This window comes from Marmota flaviventris, chromosome 5 (assembly GCF_047511675.1).
Source record: "Marmota flaviventris isolate mMarFla1 chromosome 5, mMarFla1.hap1, whole genome shotgun sequence".
In the NCBI taxonomy this organism is placed as follows: domain Eukaryota; kingdom Metazoa; phylum Chordata; class Mammalia; order Rodentia; family Sciuridae; genus Marmota; species Marmota flaviventris.
The window spans coordinates 28,681,905-28,704,892 of NC_092502.1; the positions used below are offsets into that span (position 1 = coordinate 28,681,905).

The 22,988-nt window shown below is 43.8% G+C and overlaps 1 protein-coding gene across 5 annotated transcripts in view; it reads right to left on the reverse strand.

Moving 5' to 3' along the window:
* Slc36a1 (solute carrier family 36 member 1) overlaps positions 1 to 21,153 on the reverse strand; it is a 66,657-nt gene extending 45,504 nt beyond the window's left edge. For all 5 annotated transcript variants that reach the window (XM_027938566.2, XM_071612038.1, XM_027938565.2 and 2 more), the window contains exons 1-7: positions 21,024 to 21,153; positions 11,838 to 11,982; positions 6,331 to 6,421; positions 5,509 to 5,597; positions 4,970 to 5,065; positions 2,683 to 2,767; positions 2,048 to 2,266 (exon numbers count right to left, since the gene is read on the reverse strand). In XM_027938566.2, coding sequence (XP_027794367.1) covers positions 2,048 to 2,266; positions 2,683 to 2,767; positions 4,970 to 5,065; positions 5,509 to 5,597; positions 6,331 to 6,421; positions 11,838 to 11,977 — 720 coding nt within the window. In that variant the 5' untranslated portion in view covers positions 11,978 to 11,982; positions 21,024 to 21,153. The remainder of the gene's footprint in view (positions 1 to 2,047; positions 2,267 to 2,682; positions 2,768 to 4,969; positions 5,066 to 5,508; positions 5,598 to 6,330; positions 6,422 to 11,837; positions 11,983 to 21,023) is intronic.
* Between the last annotated feature and the right edge of the window lie 1,835 nt (positions 21,154 to 22,988).

Here is a 22,988-nt window from a genome sequence, read left to right on the forward strand (position 1 = left end):
GGAGAGAGAGCTAATTACTAAGGGAAATTATGTGTTTATTTACATCTTGATCATGGAGATGGTCAATCACACATTCAACATAAAAAATAGGATTATAGATTTTTATGTTTGTTTTTTTTTTTAAAAACTGTTCTGCAGAGGAGACAACATTTACTACCCACCTGATTTACAATAAGAGAAAGCTAGTACACACTCACTGACAATCTAATTCATCCTGTCATTCCCTCAGTACAGGCAGTCCCTGCTTTTCAGGGTCTAGCGGTTTCCTAGAAACCACATCAGTAGGTGACTGGGTCACTGTGTGAAAAGTGAGGCAATGGTCACCTGTCGGACTGACCAAAACTAACAAGACTGACATATCCAGAGTTACCTAGGGGGGCAAAGCAGGCACTTGTATGCCATGGAAGCATGGAGGGGACTCTATGTGAAATCAGTCAACAACTTCTGGAAGAAGCAAGTTGGCAATATAAAAATTCAAAAGTGTATACTTCCTGGGCATAGTAGTGTACACTTGTAATCCCAGTGACTTGTGGGGATGTGAACTTGAATAGCAAATTAAAGGCCAGCCTGGGTAACTTAGCAAAGCCTTATTTCAAAATAAAAAGTGCTGGGATGTAGCTCAGTGGTATGGTACCTGAGTTTAATCCCCAGTACCACAAGAAAAAAAAAAAAAAAAAGTACATGTTCCGCAGTAGTTGCACCCCTAGGTAAGTAGTTTATAGAATCATTCATCATGTCCATAAAAAAATGAATATTCACTGTCTTAATACTGAAATGAAGCTGCTGGGCGCGGTAGTGCAGGCCTGTAATCCCAGTGGCTCAGGAGACTGAGGCAGGAGGATCACAACTTCAAAGCCAGCCTCAGCAATGGTGAGGTGCTAAGCAACTCAGTGAGACCCTGTCTCTAAACAAAATACAAAATAGGGCTGGGGATGTGGCTCAGTGTTTGAGTGCCCCTGAATTCAACCCCTGACACTCCCCTCCCCCCAAAAAAAGACTATAAGTGATAAATGACCCAATGGTCCACCCGTGGGGGACTGGTGAAGTAAACCGTGGCCCATCTGTTCTCTGTGATTCTGGGCAGCAGAGAGAAACAGTGAAGCAGAGCCAGCTGCTCCAGCCTGAGAGGGCTGGTAGATGAACACTACCAATAATTTTTAAAAATTTGTTTTAAAAAATGAAAACAAAACCTAATTTTTGTTAGTTATATTTCCTACATGCTTATATAGTGTTTAAAGCATTCACAGGATCCAGAACAAGACAGGCCACTGGCACAGACGGCATCCCTGAGAGGAGACTCAGGTGAGAGGTGGTACTCAGACGGTTGTTTGTGTTGTCCTCATTCCAATAAAAAAAAATGACGTGAGTTTATTTGGAAATTAAATTTAAATATCTTAAGTTATGCTTAATTTACCTACTTTTACTCTTTTCCTTTAATCGAATCTTGGCAAAATGCATTTTCTTTTCCACAAACTGCCATGGTGTTTAAAGACACGTTTTTCTACATGTGATCCTCTCCCCATCTGTGTTCCAGTGTTCTCTAAACCACCCCACAGATCCACCCACATGGGTAAGCAAGTGGCATGAACACTAGTGGCTTTATAATTTTGACAAATAAATGGTAGGGAATTACTTATACCCAAGTACAGATTAGAAAAATTGATTTTTATTTTGATCTTTCTATGTTTTTACTATTTTCCAATTGTGCATAATGATCATTAACAATCCAACTGAAAAAAGCCTAAAGCAGAGATTTCAATGGGGGGTGATTTTTGCCCCTCAGGGTGTTTGGCAATATGTAGAAACACTTTTGGTTGTCAAACTGGGGGAGTAGTAGCCACTAGCGTTTTTCAGGGCAGAGACCAGGGATACTGCTAAATATCCAACAACACAGGACAATAACAAAATTTACCTGGCCCAAAATGTCCATAATGCTGAATTTAAAAACTTCTAAACATACTTCACATAAGTGACATGGAACTACGTAGGTTCTGCTGACTGCTTTTGTTCACCCCTCTAAGAGGATGGGGGAGGCCTGGGCTCACACCTGAACAATGTACTGGTAGATCATGATCAGGCTGACCAGCATGCTGATGTTGGCCAACAGGGAGAAGATGGACAGGACACGGAGGTTCCTGATGAAGACCAGCAGCACCAGGAAGGGCAGGAAGGTGAGCATGTAGAGTCTGGAGTCCATGGTGGGCGTCAGAATCACCGTCTCATTGTCATGGCAGTTGGTGGTGGTCCCGTTGGCTGCTTCTATCACCTAGAAGAGGGGAAAAAGGAGAAAGGTCAAGGCCTCCAATCACAAAGCTGACGACTGTCCTGCTGGAAGAGGCTTCTCACTAGGAGCTCAGAGTGTGAACCAGGCCTGAGAGGCATCTGTGGCCTGTAAGCTCTCCATGGAGTCTTCATGCTACTGTTGCTAGCAACCCAAGTGTCTGAACTGGGTGTGATCACATCTTACCTAAGACAGAAGGGTTAACAAGACATCTTGAGGTTTCTCTACATCCCAGGTCTTCACATGAGCATCAAAAAAAAAAAAAAAAAAAAAAAAAAGGCACTGTACATAAAGTGTTAAAACCTCAACTCTTTCGTTGACCAAAGCTGGCTTGGAAACAATCCTAAACAGAAATTCCACTCATCCCTTTTCATATGCTTTCTTTTTTACCAGAATCCTACCTGTTTAAAGTTCTCAGCAAGAAACACAAAATAGACACAGCAGAATCCCAGCTGAGTGACAATCAGGAAGAAGTCCACGATGTGCCTGGGGATGGGAAGGAGGGAATACAAAGGTCATTAAAATACAAATGGAAGACTCTCAGACAAATGCTTTCAATAGTGCTTTTTTCCTAAGTCATCACAGGCTCTTCCCAGCAGGTGACGAGGACAAGCATGTCAGTTAGAGCTTTGGAGAAGATTCTATCTGTGTGGTTCCTGAGATCCCCTTCCTGGCTTCTCTAGGATGCTGCATGAGGTAGGCAATCACCAGAGAACAGCAGGAAATGAGGGTCAGAACATTAAGATCTGGACACAACATTTTATTAGTGGTGCCACACCCCAGAGGGATAATTCCTAAAGTCTGAGCCTGGAGCATAGCAGGGCTTTTTACTTTTATACACCACCAAGTTTTGGATGCACCAAGGCAAGAGAATGGGTGCATTCTATGTACTTATTTGGGTACAAGCTTGTCAATAGCTTAGGGACTCTTAGCTCATACAGTTTAGGGACTTTTACTGCACTAAGCCTAAAGGCGGATTGTTCTGTACCTGCTACATTGTTTCCTGCTTCTGCTACCTGTTAGCAGCTGCAGGCTTCTATGGTTAAATGTCAGTAAGCTGACCTGCTGTGGGTCAGTGTGCAAAACCACAGCCTGTCGGCTCTTAAACTGCTGAAGTTCCCATTCTGTTCTACCACACAGGCACCATGACCCCTGCTTAGCTCCTCTTTGTACCCACCCCCAGCCTACTTCACATGGTGAGCCCTTGACAGAGAAGGCCAGGAAGTGGACCCCTTTACAGTGTCTCCCTATAATTTGGACCCAAGAGCTAACCTAATTTCATATAAATAAGCAGAAATAAATGGACCCAAACAGATTGCTGGTTGAAGCACCGTTGGACAACAGGTGGTTACCATCCAAAGGGCTATCAAAAAGGAAACTGATCGTGTTATTGACTATTCTTAAATAAGACACTGCTTTGCAGCTAGAATGTGTTAAAATCTATATGTGCTGACACTGAAAAAGTGAAAAATATCTAGGTGATTTAAGGGGGAGAAATCAAGTTTCCAAACAGTATATACTGTTTGGTCCATTTGTACAAAAAAAATGTTTTAAAAACGTTTGTTTATACACAGAAAAATCTAAAAGGATTTTAGATGCACCTCTGACCTGGGTTTATTTCTGCTTTTCACTTTATGTCCTCCTGTCTTGTTTTAAAAATGCTTTTCCTATGAGCACACATTTTATTAGAAGAAAGGAGGGTGTGAGGAATGAGGGAGGGAAGATGGGAGGAAGGGAGGGAAGGAGGAAGGCAGGAAGAACTGATAACCAGCCAAGCACCCATGCACGGTGTGCTCACTTAACAACCGGCTTCTCCCAGGCAACAGAAAACGATTTTGCCAAAAGAACGACACAGTCTGTATCACAGGATGAAGCTGACTGTGAATCAAAGTTCCTTCTATGACCCCCAAAGGAACTTTTCTAGAGAACATAGGTTTAATGTGGTTCAAGTAAGAAAAACAAACAAATAAACAAAAACAACAACAAAATAGGATTCAGTCCTTGATGGTATCAATTCCCATAGATCCAGGAAACAAAAAGTAGAATATTACCCTGCAGGCACCTGAACAGTCACCTAAGGGGAGATTTCCAGACACTCCCCACCTCCTCACAAACCTGTCTCCCACCTTGTTCCTTCTCTCACTAATTGTGGGTGTCTCTCTTCTGGCCCAGCCAGACAAGGGAACCTTCCACCTGAGCGCAGGCTGTCTCTCACCTCATTATGTTCTCTTCCTCTCAGTTTACACCATTACTGGTCTCTTGTCTTGTTCTTGGGTTCTTTCTCCCTGTACAGACCACAAGCCCCTGGAGGGTGGAGACCATATAATTTACCCCAGGGAATCTCCCCTCCCAATCAAGAACTGTTTTGTGCCACTGAGAGTTCTTCAAATGTATTTATTGAAAAGTGAGTGAATGGAGTATCATCACCAGATGGACATCAGGACATTCCACACTGTCAGAGCCAGAATGGCCTCCAGAGATCTTTCAGGCCAGGCCTCATGTATTACAGATGAGGAAGTGGAGGCCTGAAGAAGTGAGGGAGGGCTCTCACTGTCCCAGGACACAGAGTACAACAACTGCAGAGCCAACCCAAGCAACATTCTCCATTCCTGACGCTTTCCCCACACGGTACTTCCCTATCTGAAGGCCTCCACACTGGGGGGGGGGAGCACAGCTGAAACCAGTTACCTTCCCCAGTGAGCGTGGTTCCGGAGCCAGGAGCTGGGGCTGGATTCTAGACCATACATCACAGTGTCCCCATAGTCCACAAAGGGTTTGTTCAGCCTGGGAGAGGGGAGAGGCAAAGGAAGGGCAGAGCCTAGGGTTAGTCAATGACAGTGATGGCACAACTGGAGCTGCTGAGACCTGAGCCTACTCCCCACCAACCACCCTAAATTAGGCACCACTACAAGTCCTGCGTTTAATGCTTCTAACAATCAGAAGTGTGAAGTCTAGGGGACAGTTACTTAATTCACGGCCACTGGCAGGACCATTTCAATGCAATAAACATTACAAAGCAGATATAATTAGGATGTGGCCTCTGTCCACAGGTAAACCTAACAGATGACAGGGCAAAAAAATAATTACAAAAATAACCAGGGAACGTGATCCTGCTGGGATAATAGCCTTCACACTCGGCCAGTGTGAAGATGCGGGCGTTGTCTGCACAAGCGCCTACTTTCAAGATACAAGAACCAAAAATGATTTATGGCTCAGAGGGCTCTCACCTGCGGCAGAAGTGATGAGCACATTTCACCAGGATACCCATGCAGTGTACGGCCACAATGCCTATCACCAGCAGGCTGAGGGGACCCATCTGGGGGCAGGGGTTGCAGGCAAAAGAAGAGAGAAAAGCAGTGAGAATTAGGATTTGCCAATGATGAAAATGCAGCTAAGGCACCTGCCAGGCATAGACCTTCTGGCCCACGTATAAGAAATGTGATCGTGGAGACCAGCTCTGGGAGATGGGCAACCCTGAGTACGTCTTCCAGAGAGCTAACCTCCTGGACAAGAATGACTCAAGATAAGCCTGTTCCAAGACTGTTGCAAACCAGCAGAACAAAGGTTCCTGTGACTCCCTGGGAAGAAGAGCTGGGCAAAGGGATGTGAGGGAGGGGAAGCTATCGTTAGCACAACGCCACCTCCAAACAGACAGCACTTAGCTGAACATCTCTGAAACCAGGATGGCTTTGGGTGGACAGTCTAAAGGAGGTGAATCATAAAAAGAAGATGTACGATTCTCTGCAAAAGCCACTTAGTGATGGGGTGGGCTGGGGAACTGTACAGAAAATGGACAGATATCTGTCACTAGCTCATTAGTGCATATTATTGATAGAAACAATCTGAATCATTTTAAGTACATCTTCATCACCACAAAGCAAGCCCGGATTAATTCACTGATAACAGTCTAAGAGCCAAGAACAGTGCCTGGCACACAGAAGGCCTTCAATAGATGAATGAATGTCTGAATATTGATTTTTCTCAGCTGAATTTAAAACAACAACAACAAAACCTATTTCCTACTTCCTTGCACGGGTGCAGACCCTTACCAAGAGGCCTGCATTTTTCACTGCCAAAGGCAGCCCCAGGAGTCCTGTGCCAATGTTGCCTTTTAACAGGTGGATCAAGGTCTGGAACCATCTGAAGAGGGAAGAAGGTAGACAAGGGAATGTTAACCGTGACGACAGCTGATGCACAACAGATACTGAGCACTGCACTACCTGCCTGCATGCATGATCTCTGACTTCTACAACAATCCTGAAGTTTTATTTTATGGATGAGGAAGCAACTTGCTCAAGGTCACGGACCTAGTAAAGAGTGAGCTGGAATTTCAGCCCAGGCACTCTGACCTCCGAGTACACTCTCTTACAGTTGCTGTAAGCCTCCCCTGACCCTGGCCCTTCAGAACCTCTTCTCTCTCAGGCCATCGGGATGATGGGCTCTCTCTAGGCATGGGTATTGGGGTCTTGTCCTAACCACTGAACTGACCACTGTGAGGACTCCCAATAGGGCAACAGAGCATGACAAAACATAATGATGACAGACAGACACAGGTACAAAAGAATAGAGGAAATAAAAATTGAAACCCAAACCTTGTAACAGAAAGCTTTATGAGACATGACAGAGTTAAAGTTATATATACCACAGCAGGCTGGAAATCCCCAGCGTACTTTGTATAAAAAGGTTAAAAAAGAAAAAAGGTCAATTGCCATAGTGTCCTAGGATTGGAGGAGCCCTCTTCCGAGAGTCACCTAGTTACCTTTATGCCTTGATGGCAGATTTCCCCTCCCACGTGTACAGACTGTGCCCCCCTCTCCAGACTGTGATTGAAAAGCCTCCTGTATTTCCTCAGTCATTTTCCACTCAACAAATACCATCTACCATGTATAAAACACTGTATTAACTCAAGTGGTGGAAATAGGTGTCAATCAGGTATGGATCTTAGGCTCCATAATTAGTAATGTCTCAAAGGAAACAGGGGACACATTCATAACCACCTGAGGTGGAAAGATTCTCAAGGAAAGGCCAGAGAGAGAATCCACAGAGAAGGCAGGGAAGGCTTGGTGGGGCCGAATGCCCTGAACCAAACCCCGCAGACAGGCAGCAGGTGTTCGTGGTCACTGCAGAAGAAGATGCTATGGGTGAAGGGCCTGGAAACAAGACCCTAGAGAGAAATGTGGACCGTGTACATGGAACAGTTCACCTTAGGAGTCGCTCGGGTCCAGGTGTGGGCAGGAGTGGGCACGGAGTTCCCCCTTTTTACTACAGGGAATGGGGGACCCATTAGGGACAGACAGAAGAGTTGTCTGGTCTTGGTATTTTAATCCTTTGCTACCTTTAGGAAATAGGATAGAAAACAGTTCAAATGAAGTATATTTCTTTGCTCTAAATCACTAGGATTTGACCCCTGGAACCGCTGGGAAATTCTTCTGCACAAATAACTAAATCATTCAAAACTGATGCTTAACATGCAATGTTTCAAATCTTCAATTCTGAAAGCAAATAGCACTTGTTACTCATAAAGGCTATTTATAAGACCCATCTACACCCTTTGGAAAGCAATTCTACTTTAACCTTTCTCCTTTGACATCCGGGAAGAAACTTCTTGATCTTCCAACTCTCCTTAATATTTTTGGGAAGAATCAAGGAAACTGTCTGAGCAGAGGTGAAGTGCTCTCCTGGCCTCACTGAAGCAACAACCTAAGGGCCTCAAGGGTCCAGCTGCATTATCAGCAGCCAGTCACCAGGAGATGATGGGTCTATTAAATTTCTTTTTTGGCAATGTTTAATCCACTAAAGTGCAAAGGTAAATGTTGTACCAAACCTATCTGCCTACCACAGGCCTCCCCAAAATGCCTTTGAGCTGGGAGACCAAGGCCCTCTGGTCCTAGCTCTACTGTCACCTCCACCTGGCAATTCGCTTCCTTTCCCTGGGCTGTTGTTTGAGGAAACTGAACTAGGAAAGATGGTCTCAATGGTTCCCTCAGCTGGGATTTCAGGCCAGAGGTCAAAATTACTTCGTTCAATAGGTGACCGCAAGCAGAGATTACCCAGTACCATAGGAATAGCACAAGATCATCACCAGGGGCGACAGGTCTTAGCTACAGGGTGGATTATGTGGGAGAAGGAAGAAGGCTAGGAAATCTCTTGAGGTTCCATTTATGCCCCATCAGTAGTTCTTAACACTTTTTGGTCTCAGGACTTCTTTATTCTCTTCTATATTAAGGACCTTAAATAGCTTTTGCATTATATCTGTTAAGACATATCATATGGGGGCTGGGGTTGTGGCTCAGTGGTAGAGTGCTTGCCTAGCATGTGTGAGGCACTGGGTTCAATTCTCAGCACCACATATAAACAAATAAATAAATAAAGGTCCATCAATAACTAATAAAAATTTTAAAAAATACATATTAAAGTTGAAACAAAAATGTTAAAAATTTTAATTAAAATAAGTTCATTAAATGTGAATAATACATTTTTAAATGAAAAATTAGCTCCAAATGAAAAAGAAGAAAAATGTGAGAAGAATAATATTTTTTTTCTTTTAAAAAATTTCATTAATGTCATTTAACTGAAGATAGCTGGATTTACCTATTTCTACATTCGATCTATTATGATACATTATTTTGGTTGATGTATATAAAGAAAATTTGTTCTGTCTAGATATGTAGTAGGAAAAGAGTATTTTAATAGGCCCTTTAATTAATCTTTCTTTTCACCCTACTCCAAAATGAAACACCTGATAGTTTCTAAGACATTAACTGCAATGTAGAATGTGAACTTTTCATGATCTTTTGCATTCAAATCCATTGGTGATCTTGCTCTTGATGGATCTTATACCCATGTACAATTTGCTAACATCATATTTTCAGCTATTTGGAAGTTATTGGTTTCCTGAGTTATGCAGATCTTCCAAACATTAGCACATTTCTTTATATAACATTGAGAAATCACATTAATAGATTTAACATGACCATTGACTAATATCACTGCTGATAAGGTAAGTTGTCAAGTTCATAGTGTTGGACACAAGGGTTTGTTTCCCTAATTTTGCTTGAAAGCTCAAATTTTATTGTAAGCAAAAAATATTGTTGATTGTTTTGGGGGAGTTGATGAATTCATTTCTTTCATTGTCAAGAAAATGCCAAATACTCAAATCCAAATAACCTATAGTTAGTTGTTCTTTCTAATAAAAATGACGTTCTATGGTGGGGAGAGGGGGAGAACAGCTAGTTCAATTGACAACTCCAACCCTTACTCAAAGGCTTTGCCCTAAGGCAAGTGTCATACTTAGAATGAAGAAGTGGTCCCCCGTGAGCTTTCCATTTTGTCATATAGAGATCCGTGCTGAAGGGTTATAATTTAATGAAATTGGTGATTTGATTGTTTCATCAATGACATTCTTAAGTAAGTGAAACTACAATAACAATTAGTAAGGATTGGCGCCATTGCGTCAACCTGTGCTGAAGCACCTGTGATTTCACCCACCACTGACTAATGATAATCTCCCCTGATGAGATCAGCGGTGATATTAGTCAACGGTCATGTTAAATCATGTTCAAAAGTCAACACAGTGAAGAAGAGGCAAACTGCACCTCAGGCTTATTATGAAGAGGGTTCTGTCCCCTTAGACTTCTTGAAATGGTCTTGAAAATCCCAAAAGGTCTGCAGACCACACCTGTCAAATGGCTGCTCCAGACATCTAGAAAAAAGCCACTTTGAGTGAGCTGGGTTCTCAGTCTGCTAGACTAGGGAAGAAGCACAGAGGTGTGATCAATAGCTGTTAACACTGCTCAATAGGGCAACAAGAAGAAAAATGTGCCCAAGAATGTCAATTGAGGCTTCTGTCAAAAGTCAACAGCTGAAAATACCAAATAATAGGAAACAGTCTCACCAAACACTTCATCATGAAAATGTCTGGGGGTTTTCACTTACACCTACCAATTAGGGAGTTTTAATGAGCTATTAACTTCTAAAAGAGTCAGGTGTGTGCATGAATATATCTGTAGGCTAAGAAGTACATCCATGTACTTTGTTCCTTAGCAAACCAGATAACAGGGTAGGGCAAGGCACAAACAGAAGTGGAATCTAGCTCAAAAATTTGTCCCTAACACTTCCTAAGTACTGGACATTTGGTTGTGTTAACAAGATTCCCCAAATCAACCTAGAAAATATATCTGCCATGTTTCCTACATAAATGTTTGTGTGGATCCTGTGCCCCAGACTGGAAATAAATCAATCTTTCAAGTCCCAGGGGAACACCTTTCCCTGGACCGACTGCAGTGGGACAGTGAAACCTGCCATTACCTACAGATGGGCCTTCCTGATCACCTACCTTGTATCACAATATCAGGGCAGGATGGGAACCTCAGAATCAAGTACATCCCGGAAAATGTCTGGATACAAGCCCGAGGAAGGCATCTTCGGATTTTTTCAATTTCCAAAAAAACAAGGGAGAGTAATTTTGGATTCACTACTAATTATAACCCAATGTGAAATAAAAGAGAGATTCAGCATCTCTAGCAGGCATGCATCAACCTCTGTGTATTTAAGACATATGAGCTCCAATTCTAGGGTTGCTGGCTGGTTAGTTTTGAGTTTCAGAGCCTTCTCTATAAAAGTGAGAAACAAGACCCTACAGGGTAAGTACTGCATAGACAAGTTGAAGCCTGAGAACAAGGAGGAGCAAAAACTGGGAGGGAAGGTACAGAAGAGAAGCTTGGAAGAGGTATTTCACAATAACGAGCGTGACCCACTGGCTGCATGTGGAGTTCCTTCTGCCGGGCAACGCCAGTGGGGGACAAGGTTAAAGGAAAAGAGGAAGGGTGGTCCTTGCTGCTGCCGCCTGTGCTTTAAGCAATCTTTCAATCAGCTAAAACCACAAGCACATGAGAATCTACACAAGCATGTTGGCTGAGAAATAAGCTACCGAACCGAGCACAAATCCTTGTGAGCAGAAACCAGCCAGTGGTGGCGAGGGGCAGGTCACATGGACAGACCATATCCCCTAGATCCTGGCCAGTTCACAAGAGAATATGCCCTGCCCAGGACAGGGTGCAGGCAGAGGGAGCCACCCTAGTGAGGGGTTCCAAGACATGTTTCCACAGTCCCCTTGGGCAGTCATGAGGGACAGCATGACCCACTGCAGGACACAGAGGATCCCTCACAGTCTCACTCAACCCACCAGGGAACACCGGAAGGCTGACAGCTCAGCCTGAAGATAAATGGAAGGTGCAGAGCATGAGGTTCAGGGACCCTGAGAAAGGTCACAGGTCCACTGAGGCTGGGGGTAGCTGGGAAACCTTCGGGAGCCTAAAAGTCTCCTCTGAATTTTTCAACTGAGGTGGTGGTGCCACCCAGCCAGTTTAGCTTCAGAGTGACTTCCTCCATGTTTCCTTACATCTAGGGAAACTGAGGCCCAAAGATGGCCAAACTCAGCCCAGATGAGCCCTGAGTTTCAGTGGGGAATTGGCTAAAAGGGCGAGAAGAAATGACTCCAAAGGAGACTTAGGAATATGACTCCCGCCCAGGAGGGAAGAGGGTAACAGGGACTTACGTTGTGCTGCTGCTTTCCCCAAAACGCTGGTAGGAGCCAGGGGAGAAGTTGCTCAGGCCTTCCGACGGGCTCTCCTCAGGGCTCACATCCGTGGAGCTGTAGTCGTGGTAGTCTTCGTTCCGAAGCCTCTGGGTGGACATGGTAGCTGCAGGGACAGGGTCAGCATTAGGACCTCCAGCAGTTGGGGATGAAAGCTGCAGGTCTGGGGCAGAAGTAGTCATGGCCACAGCTGCTTACAGGGCCAGCTGCACTATAGATCAAGTACAAGGAGAGTGCCCTGTACCAAGGAAAATGCAAAGGTACAAAGTGCATGGGGCCAGGCTGAGGTCACTCAGCTACTGCTCTGCACCTCCCCAGCAGGTGCTGTGCTCATGAACTTCTAAATTCATCCCAGTGCACTTGCACCCAGCAGAGGTGAGGCAATGCTTGGGAGGAGTGGGAGATGACGCTGGCAAGCCCCTCCGGGAAGCCTGCCCTGTTCCTTTGCTCTGGATTAACTGCTCCTTCCTCTGAGGACTTCAAAAATGCTTAGATTTATGTGTCTTTCCCAAGAGCAAGCCCTCAGAGGACGGGCATATGAACAGCTCTCATTGTATCCTCTTTTTCCTTCTCCTGCATTGGAGAATCCTGGAGCATTCAAGAAAACCCCTCAGGATCATCCAGTTCTGCTTAAACTCCCCAACAGGTCAAGAGCCCCCGAAGTTCATCTCCTTCTTTCCATCATGACCTCAGGCCTGTTCTGTACACTGCAGGCTACTCAGTAAGTCTCATCCCTTCAGTAGGTCTCTTCTTGCCACCAGTGTGAGTACTGAGCAATGGCAGCTGAAGGCAGCTCAGAGGAAGACCAAGAGTGTGAGGGAGCAGGAGACCTTGATCTTACTTTCAACATCTCCCATCTGCAATCCTTTACTGGGGCTCAGAAAATAATACCTCAAAGCCTGGTGCTTTTGTGTCTGAGCACCTGAAGACAGACTGGAAGCCCTCAGTCAGAAAGTCTCTGACTTACTCCTACCTTCCTGTCTCCCACCCTGCCTGCTCTCCTGAAGCAAGTCACAGAAGCAGAATTCCTCTGCCCCAAGCTGAGTCCTAAATTCCTGGACCCTTCTCCTGCAAAGTGATGACAAAATCCAGAAAGGACACACTGTCCCTTCTCCCTTCTCCTTTGAGGATTTTCAATCCAGAGGATCCATCCATGGATGGAAGGAATTCTACGCAGAGAGGTCAAGAAGAATCTGAGCAGACTGGCCTTGCTGGGTTTCCCCTCATCTGTTTCCATGACCTCCGCCCCTTTTGGGTAATCCCATCTCTCCACAGTTGTCTGTGCTCATCAAACTTAAGCATCAAAATGGGCGGATTCCCCTAGGTCCTTGAGCCTTCATTTCTGAAGACTTGTGTGTTACATAAAACTTGGATTAAATAAATGTTATGATTTTCTTGTTAAACTGTCTTATTACAGGAGTGTTGGCCATGACTTTTATGATGGGGAGGGAAAGTATCACGCCTTCTCCACTCCTACTACACCTTCTTCATTTTCGAATTGCTCATGTTTAAAAGACTGTGAAGAAGAAATATTTCCTGTGTGTGCTGATGAAGGACAGTGAGGGTGGACTCTGCTGGGGGCAGGGAGGACTCTCCATAACTTCTCCAGAAAGGAGAAGAGCAAGAGTTTCTCTGCGATTCACAACAGGGAGGCCATCTGGGAGTTGAGGAAGTCCCCAGAATCCTAGTAACTGTCACTAAAAAAAGCCTAGACAGGTCACCCCAACCCATCATCTGACAGAAGAAGAATCAGCACCTTGAAGATGAGGGGGGGCTACAGCTAGGAAATAGCAGAGCAGAAAACATCTCCTGATACCCTGCCTGAATCTGGAAATGTCTACTGAATACGGTGCCCACTGCTGTGAGGGAGTATACAAAGAAAAAGAGCCAACTTCCTGCCCTTCAAGAATCTGCAAGTGGTGCACACCTATAATCCCAGTGGTTCCAGAGGCTGAGGCAGGAGTATTGCGAGTTCCAAGCCAGCCTCAGCAAAAGCGAAGCGCTAAGCAACTCAGTGAGACTCTGTCTCTAAATCAAATACAAAACAGGGCTGGGGATGTGGCTCAGTGGTCGAGTGCCCCTGAGTTCAATCCCTAGTACCAAATAAATAAATAAAAGAATCTGCAATCAAATATGGAAAAAAGGTACACTATCATGAAAAATTTCAAGTAAAAATCCTTTACCAGTTGGCAGACTACATACCATGCTGAGCCTGACATGTTATCTCAGAAACCTGGTGACGAGGCAGAATCTCCAGTGGCTATCACAACACTCCATCCATCCCAACATCCAACCCCACCTGCCAGAGGACAGCTCTCTGCAGGCGACAACAGGTCCAGTACCTGAGGACTCTTGAAAACTGGCCCTGAGCATAAGAGTGATCCAGGGGAGATCTCATTTTCTTCCACGAACCCTAATGTGGAAAAGACCCCATGTAATCTTACCAGGAAAATGCTTAACAGAAAACTGGAAAGGGGCTGTTGTTGTCCATTTTCTACTGCTGTAACAAAAATATCGGAGTCTGGATAATTTATAGATAAAAGAGTTTGCAGTTCTTAAAGTCCAAGAGCATCTGCTCAGCTTCAGGTGAGGACCTCTGGTTGCTTTATGCATGGTGAAAAAATGAACCACCAGTGTGTGCATGAGGTAGAGAGGTCACAAGAGAAAGACCAAGGAGAGGTGCCAAGCTTGCTTCTTAACAACCCATCGTCACAGTAACTAACCCACTCCTGTGAAAACTACATTACTCCCTCCATGAAGGTGAAGCCCCAGGACCTAAGTACCTTTTAAAGACTCCATCTCTCAACCATTCCCCAACATGAGTTTTGGTGGGGAAAACCATACTTAAGCCACAGCAGGGCCTGTAAATCCCAGGGAAGATCCTGTCCAGTTCCATTGTCAGAGTCTCAGCTAAGGAAGGGGATGAATCTATAAAGAATCTTTAACACAAGTAATTGAAAACCTCTGGTTATGCAGGCAAAAGCTAGTAAGTTAGCTCATATGTCAAGAGACCTGGGTTCTAAGCCTGCCTCTCTCACCTGTTTGCTCTGCAATTTTTAACAATTTTCTTTCTCTAGAATCTTAGTTTCCAAATGCAAAAGCAGGGTGGAAGTGTAAGCTGAAATCTCTCTTAGCTCCTCCCTATTTCTAATATTCCAGATACCAATGATTGCATTTATGAAAACAACGGCTAATTTCTAGTCTCTTCCAACACACCAAAAGCATCTAAGGAACAGAACCTTTCAAGTAAATCCTGTACAATACTGAGGGCAAAGGGACAGACCTCAGGGAGTGCTAAGTTCCCCAATCCCTTCTAACCAACCAAGAAACCACTCTGTTGCATACTTACTTAGTACAGATGCTTGAATTATTTCAAACATTGTAAAGAGTCTTCTTTATGTCATATACAAAAAACAGAAGCTAGCTGGGCATGATGGTGCATGCCTGTAATTCCAGTGGCTTGGGAGGCTAAGGCAGGAGGATGACGGGTTCGAAGCTAGCCTCAGAAAACTTAGCAAGGCCCTAAGCAAAACAAGACCCTGTCTAAAAAAAAAATTAAAAAGGGCTGGGATAAGGCTCAGTAGTCAAGTGCCCCTGAGTTCAATCACTGGTACCAAAAAAGGAAAACAAAACAAAACCCTGAAGCTACCTATATCAGAATGTTGCTTAGAAAGCTCAAGAAGAAGCTGAAACCTAAAGAACTAAAGTCCAATAAACAATTGCAGGATGTGGGAAATGTGGCTTAGTTTCTGCATACATACTGAGAAAAGAAAAAATGCTATTTATAGACTTTGGTTAATGATAAGCTCAAAAGAGGTCAAATAATATAATAACAGACGTCAAATAAGCAAATACAATTCTAGGTTACATTAGGAAGGGAGAGAACCAAGTAGATGAACCAGTTAGCTTTGCATGCACCACATCCTGATGCAGGCTACAGACTATGAAGGGGATAATGACAAACTATGGTTCATCCAAGGGTCAGGGCCTAGGTCAAGAGGGGGCTGGAAACCAACTGGTAAAGGAAAAGTTAGAAGCACCAAGAAGATTCAACCTGGCAAGTTAGGAGGCACAAACATGTCTTTAAAGACTGTTAAACAGATTTTATTTTATTTATTTATTTTTTTTGGTACCGGGTATTGAACCCAGAGGTGCTCAATGGTTGTTTAACTGAGCCACATCCCAGGCCCTTTTTATTTTATTTTATTTTTATTATTTTGAGACAGGGTCTTGCTAAGTTGTTCAGGGCCTCACTAAGTTGCTGAAGCTGGCTTTGAACTTGTGATCTTCCTGTCTCAGCCTCCCAAGCTGCTGGGATTATAGGCCTATGCTACCATGCCTGGCTTGATTGATTCTTTGAAGCCTCAAAGATCAGAGCTAGATTCAACAGGTGAAAAATTAAGGATGGTAGATCTTTGGCTAGATGTAAGGAAAAACCTTCTATTAAAGATAGTGGTCCAAATGAACAGCTGGAGGGAAAGCAATTTCCCATCTCTGGAATAAGTGAAGTAGAGAAGACATTTCTCAGAGCTGTTACATAGGAGCCAAGCATCAGAGAGAGTGGTGGTATCCACCCCTTCAATGGCTCCTTCTGGCAACCAAGGCCTCCTCCTCCTGCCCTCTTGCTGTGCCCACTGAGCACCATCTCCATGGCCACCCTGCCCCTGGGCTCCCCTTGATGATGGCTGGTATGCAAGTCTATTGCCCTCTGGAAGACTTTAATAGGACCTTGTTACCTGTCCAAATGAGGCTTGTAATATGTGAAAGTTGAAGAAGAGCCTGTCTTTCAGGTTCTTGAGTAAAATGAACAGTTTATATATTATGTGTGGTCCATCAACACGAAATCAAAATCTCCATAAGATATCTAGACCCCAAGAAGAAAACTTTTCAGAAAAGTACATTCAACCCAAATTGCATTGAAATAGCAACTATTTGTATAACCTTGATAGATTTCCTTCTTTTTCCCTATACAAACTCTTTTAATTGATTCGGTAAATAATGCCTTTAGTCTACAAAATATGCTGTCTTTAATGTTATACCACACATAAATTATGAGCAGTTGGAATCACTTTGTACAATGGATGAAGTATGGAGAATGTGTTTGCAAATAGATTTTTTGTTAAAAAAAAAAAAAGCACTGAATTTCTAGTAGAGGGTGATTTTTAAGAAGAATTTTGTAGTGATTTTTTTTTTCTTATTTTGGTACCAGGAATTGAACCCAGTCGCACTAGACCACTGAGCACATCTTCAGCCTTTTTGAAAATATTTTACTTAGAGACAGAGTTTCTCTGAGTTGCCTCACTAAGGAAGTTGCTGAGGGCCTCACTAAGATGCTGAAGCTGGCTTTGAACTTGTGATCCTCCTGCCTTGGCCTCCCAAGCTGCTGGGATTATAGGCATATAGCACCATACCCAGCTTGTAGTGATTTTTAATGTAAAAACAAAAGTCTCTAACTGTGTCAGGATTCAGGAGAATATAACCTGGCCAGCAAAGTGTCCTGTACTATCCAATTTAGTAGGCACTAGTCACAAGTGGCTACCAAGCACTTGAAATACAGTTGGTCAAAATTGAAATGCACAGACAAGGGATTTTAAAAATTTGGTATAAAAATTATGATATATTTCATGAATTCATAATTTTATACTGATTATATGACATAATAATATGTTGGGATAGAAGGAGTTAAACATGTTTAAAAAAAGAAAAAGAAAAAAAAAAGAAAGAAAAAAATGCAAAAGAAAAAAACCCCATAGATTTCTGGGCCGCACCTGAATCCACCTGAGCATTTTATTTTTAACCAACTTCCCAGGTGATCCTGGTTACAGGAAGATTTAAATAAAGCACTAAAAAAATATGATCTTCTTATGATGGGTACACCTCACCTCCTACTAGAGTTCACACATTGATGATATCTGCAAACTAAAAAGTGCTTTCCATTATTTTGAATTGAGGACAAGTCTCACGCTAGGGCAGCCACAGGGCAGTTGCTGACCTCGGAATGCACTGCTGAGCAGGCAAACATGCCCACTTTTTATCTATAATTACAAAGATCACTAAGTATTAGAACCATGCGTGACTTCAAAAAAGACTCTAGTCCAGCTTTCCAGTTAAGAGGTGAGAAAACCAAGGCCCAGAGAGGTTATTCCACAGAGGCCCCAGCTGGCCAAAGATATGGGATTTAAATCCAGCAAACCAGAGTCCCAGGGCCAATGTTCTTTCCATCATACCACACATTATTTACCCTTTCTAAAATCTCCAGAACAAAACTGCCCCTGGAAGCTGGGGCAGGGTTAAGTCTGCCAGGGCCATTCTGCATGTTTTTAAAAAAGCACTGTTTGGAGTCTGAGAGACTCCAAGCCAAATCACTCAAATCATCTATTGCCTTGACTCCCTCATATGAAAGATATTGCTAATATCATCTACGTCATGAATTTGTTATGAAGATACATAGATGTTAGGTAAGTTATCTGGCACATAAGAGACCCTTATAATGATAGCATTTGACATTAGATAAATATAGAGTCATATATTGAGAGTCATAATATAGAGTCATGGATGTGAAATAAGAAAATTCACTATAGAAACTCTCTGGTATTTTCTTCATTTAATGCCCTAGAGAGCTGAGGCAGGCCCCTCTCTTGGTAATAGAGATCCAAGTGTCATGTGGACCTTAGATTTCCGACTTCAAAGAAATGGGAAACACAGAGAAGTCTTTGATGCACTGGCCCTGGGTGTCCAGGCTTCCAAGAGAAATGTATTGGGGCTAGAAGAGGGGACAGCATTAAACACAGCCTCATGTGGTATCTATTCTGGCAAACTCTGAATGCCCCATCTACTAACATCCATACCTATTGAACAGTGGATCACTTTTTTGTGTGTGTGCTTAATCCAGCAAGCTCTGGCCAAAGGAGGGAGGTGCAGGACCACTCCAGGCCTGTGTTGAGGTAAATGGATTCAATGGTTCTCCTCTGTGAGAAAAAGAAGAGCTGCTCCAGATATTAGTGGTATTAATCAGTAATAACCTTCTGGAATGGGTTATTAGCACCAACCCAGCAAATGCAGAAACAGAAGACCATTCATTCAGCAAGATTGGGGGAAAGAAGAAATGTATAGTAACCAGCAATAATTCCTTAGCTTCTGATCCTTAAGGAGATGTGAAGCATTTAAAGAATTGGAACCTTCATTGGAGTTGGTTTCGAGAAAACTTCAAAGTACATCCAGGTCAATCCTCCACGCAACACGGTAATTTCATACACAACAAAGCCCTGGGTAATTGCCAGTGGGAATTACCTTCAGTGACAGGGAAATCCATACTCTGTGTTTCAATGAAGGAACTAATTCTTTGAAAGTTTTCATGCTCACCCCAAAACTACTTCTTTGGGCACTTCCATCAACTGGTCCTAACTGTAGATTCTGGAATATCACAAAACAAATAGAATGCCTCTTCCTTACACAGCCTTGGGAACAGACACAGCTCAGAGCATCTGAAGCTGCCATGGAGATGAGGCTACCTGGCTTAAAGAGAAAATAAGGACTCAAGAGCAGCCAATTATAAAGAACAAAAAAGGGGAGTGGGGAGGGCAGCAATTGACTACTGTCACCAGAGCAGTCTCTGCTGCCTACAGCCTCCACCCCTAGACAAACAACCTCAAACCCCCAATGCAGGAAGGAGCCTCTTGTTGACCTCCAGAAAACCCGTAAAGAAAACTGTTCTTGTACATACAAGTTAATTACTGTAAATAAGGCTCTAGACAAGAGTCAAGAGAGGGCTCTGATCAGGAGCAAGACAGTTAAAATCATTTTTCAGCCATCATCATTTAGCCTAGACAATACAGAGACAGGAAAATAGAGGAGAATTTCATGGTAATGTAGAAATAAGTACAGGAAACTGTTGCCTGGACAACTGGACTAAGTCTTGTTGAAAGGTGATGCTTGAAGCATAGAGGGAGGGAAAAATATCTCTGAGTAAAAAACAAACAGACCTAGATGCAACGAATGTTAGAGCAGAAGAGACCCTTAGGGATTAAACCCGATCATCACACAGACTGAGAAACCTAAACCCAGGAGAGATGGTTGTCACCTAAGGTGGCAGAGTTTAAGTGGCAGAGCTAAAACAAAATTTCCTGATTCTCCTATCTCAGTTCTTTTCAGTACATGATTCTGCTATCATACTTCAACAAGCCACAAATAACAGCAAACATCCATTCAGATAGCGTCTTCCCCAAATCTGACAAGTTACAGAAAAATAAAGCAGAGGTCGTTCCATTCTTCAAATTAATACCAGGAATCTCCTCTGCCTCACTGAGCCACGTATTCTCCCTGGGGGCATACTCCGATTCTTATTTTGATATGACTTACATGAAATTTGCAGGACGGTTGGAAACCAAGCCTACACAGTGATGAGTTTGCAGAAAAACCGTGAACAAACGGAACCACGCCCAGAGCCAATCCAACCCTAGCGATGGAGAATGCAGAGCTAGACAAGCAGAGGACTAAAGGAGAAAGAAAGTGGAAAGAGTGTCTTTTCTCACACCGTTTCCCGCAGGAGGCGGTGTAGTCGAAGTCCACAGCTGCTGGAGCTCAGGGACACTTGGAGTCTAGTGGCAGGTCTGGGACTAACTCACTGGGTGACCTTAAGCAAGCCCCTACTCCTTTCTGGGGCTCGGTTTTCCTACGGTCCGAGGAGGGGGTTGCACTAGATGACTTCCCTGGGTCTTGCAGGTCTGGTACTGTGTGACCCAAAGCCCCATTATCAGCAAGTCCGGGACACAGCGAGGGAGACTCGCCCCAGATAGCACACCGCTTTGGGAAGCGTGGACAAAGCCAACAGCCCGAAGCCCGAGACGGTCGTTTGAGTAACCTTTTCCGTCTCCGGACTTCGGTTCCACCTGTCATACAGGGCGGAGACCCCCAGCCCCGCGAGGTCCAGGGAGAGAGCACGAGGAACAAGGGGTGGCCACTCCGCCTCATGCGGGAGGGCTACCCGCGTCACACCGCCGCGGGGGGCCAAGAGCCTCGGACCCACAGCCCGGGCGGTTCCAGCCCCTGACCTAGAGCATCTGCTAAGCCGGACCGCAGGAAGGCAAGAAGGGCCCTGCGGAAAGCAGTGACAGCAGCCAGAAAGAGCAGGTCAGCGCAGGCACTCACCGCTTGGAATCCGGCTCCGGCCCTAGCTCCAGCTCGGGCTCCGGCTCGGGCTCCAGCTTCGGCACAGCCCACCCTTCTTTGCCTCAGCGTAGAGCCCTAGCCATCCTTTTCTGCAGCCCCGGCAGCTGCTTCCGGGCCCTGTCACGTGATGTAGGTGCCAGAGCCCCAGGCTCAGGTCACGTGACACTGGGCTCGGCCCCTGTTCTCCAGAGTCTGCTCAGCAGCACCACCTGACGACCAATTTCTGCAACTGCAAGAACAACCGCATTCCTTGAGCTTGGAGGGGTGGGACTAGGAGTGGACCTAAGAGGGACATTGATCTAGAGGGGAGCGGAAGAGCACTGTTGTGGACTTGTGCAATAATTCCAGTTTTAGACTTTCTATCTTGTCTGTAACACATCTCAATGAACATGTATTGCTTTTATAGTAAGGAATACACATCTTTAAAAAAAAACCCATCTCATCCTGTTACAAGAAACAAACCCTCATCTGTGATTGCTACTGAAATGAGACTGTGGGGTAGGCCAACACTATCTTTCAATATATTTTAAAATGTTTAATTTAAAAATCGGTTGGCCTGCGCGATGGCACACAGCTCCAGGGGCTGAGGCAAGAGGATCACGAGTTCCAAGCCAGCCTCAGCAATTTAGCAAGGTGCCAAGCAACTCAGTGAGATCCTTTCTCTAAATAAAATACATATTAGAACTGGGAATGTGGCTCGGTGGTCAAGTGCCCCTGAATTCAATCCCTCTTATGTATGTATGTATGAATAAATAAATAAAATGCAACATTTCAGTGTGCTTAAGATGTATGGATTATATAGGCTTCTCCTCTTTCCTCTTTGCACATTTTTCCTTTACAATTTTTGTCACAATAGGCTGTAGTTGTGGTTCAGTGGTAGAGCGCTTGCCTAGTGTGTATGAGACACTGGGTTGGATCCTCAGCACCATATAAAAATAAAGAAATAGAATAAAGGTATTGGTCCATCTACAACTAAAAAAACCTTTTTTTTTTTAATTATGTCACCAACAGTCTTTAATTCACAAGACACAAAATTATTATTTCATTATAAAGTGAACAATTCATCAAGAAGTCATTACAATTATATATTATACACGTACGTAATGCATGTATAACAATTATATATGTGTGTCATATGTCTCTCTCTCTCTCTCTCTCTCTCTCTCTCTATATATATATATATATATATATATATATATATATATATATATATATATATACGAGGAACAAGGGGTGGCCACTCCGCCTCATGCGGGAGGGCTACCCGCATCACACCGCCGCGGGGGGCCAAGAGCAAATATCCATGGACACAAAGGGATAAATTGTCTGCATTATAATTATCGTAGAGGACTCCAATACCCAACTTTTATCAATGAATAGAACCATCAAACAGAAAATTAATAAGAAAATACTGGACTAGTGCTTCAGACCAAATGAAGAGAACAGTGATATAACTTTTTTATAAAACTGAGGGGATATATTTTATTGTTTGTATAGACATAAATTCTGGAAAAATATACAAGAAAAAAATGCAAAATCAATTATCTGGTCTCACCCAATGCTACTTCTCACCTGTATCTCCTTCACTTTCATTAACAAGATGACTAACTGGAGACTTTAATAGGTACTCTTAGAAGCCTTGATGCATGTTAAAAACAATCTCCTGCTATAGCTATGCTGTTGGAAGCTGCCTTACGGTACACCTGCTGTGGTAAAGAGTCATCTCAGAGTTGGGCTCCAGAACAACAGAATCAGCATCACCTGGGCATTTTAGAAATACAAATTCCAGAGCCACATTCCATACCTACCACATCAGAACCCCCAGGAGTGCAGCTTGCAATCTGCATTAACCAGGAGATTCTGATTGCTCTGGATTCTGATAGCCCCCGCCCTAAGGGCTCCTACTTCAGCCATGGACCCACAGGCTATGTATTAGTCCAGTAC